This window comes from Charadrius vociferus, unplaced genomic scaffold, assembly GCF_000708025.1.
Source record: "Charadrius vociferus isolate BGI_N301 unplaced genomic scaffold, ASM70802v2 scaffold3517, whole genome shotgun sequence".
Classification (NCBI taxonomy): Eukaryota; Metazoa; Chordata; class Aves; order Charadriiformes; family Charadriidae; genus Charadrius; species Charadrius vociferus.
Window position 1 is genome coordinate 1 of NW_009649146.1, and position 789 is coordinate 789.

The window sequence follows — 789 nt, forward strand, 5'->3', positions numbered from 1 at the left end:
GGCCCAGAGGTCCCCGTGTCCCCCCCGTCTCCCCGCGTGTCCCCCACCTCCGCAGATGAGGCAGATGGCGCTGAGCAGCCCCGTCTCGGTGTCGTCCATCTGGAGGGGCAGCAGTTGACCGGCGAAGGCGAAGACCAGGTCGGTGAGGGGCCCGAAGCCGGCGTTGTGCATCTGCGTGCGGTTCGGCGTCAGTCCGTCCGAGAAGGTCATGGTGTCCTGCTCCGGCGTGTACCGCGTGCAGATCCGCAGCATCTGGGGGGTGCAAGGACGGGGGGGGGACTCAGCCTGGTGTCCCCTCCCCGTCCCTGTCCCCGTCCCAGTCCCCGCTCTCACCAGGATGTCGAGGCAGGCGGCTTTGAGGAGGGTGATCTGGTCGGCGATGGTGAGCGTGGTGAAGCCGGGGAGCTGCTTGGCAAACTCCACCGTCTTGATGATGCACTTGGTGGACAACTCGCTGAACTTGTCCCACAGGTCGATGTCCAGAGAGACCCGCTGCTCCGAGCTGTTGTTCTGCAGCGGGAGGTGGGGGGTGGGGACCCGGCAGGGGGGGGGCGGCCGGTACCCCCAGTCCCCCCCGGGACCCCCCGACACTCACCGTAGTGTATTTGCCGAGCTGGCAGAGGGCGGGGAAGGTCTCCTGGTGGGCTTTGCGCACCTTCTCGATGAGCTCCTCCACCTCGGGCGTAATGATGTAGCTCTCCGAGCACTCCGGTTTGGGCACATCCTTCTTCTTCTTGTTCCGGTCATTGCGAACGGCTGTGGGGACAGAAGGGTCAGCGTCACCCCACC

The 789-nt window shown here is 66.3% G+C and overlaps 1 protein-coding gene across 1 annotated transcript; it reads right to left on the reverse strand.

Annotated features, from left to right (window-relative positions):
• Window positions 1–30: 30 nt before the first annotated feature.
• On the reverse strand, window positions 31–754 carry LOC104289436 (retinoic acid receptor alpha; the record flags this gene model as incomplete). Its single annotated transcript, XM_009888371.1, has 3 exons — window positions 31–252; window positions 334–510; window positions 596–754. Coding segments are annotated over 3 exons (558 nt in total), but the record flags the coding sequence as incomplete, so codon positions are not given.
• Window positions 755–789: the final 35 nt, after the last annotated feature.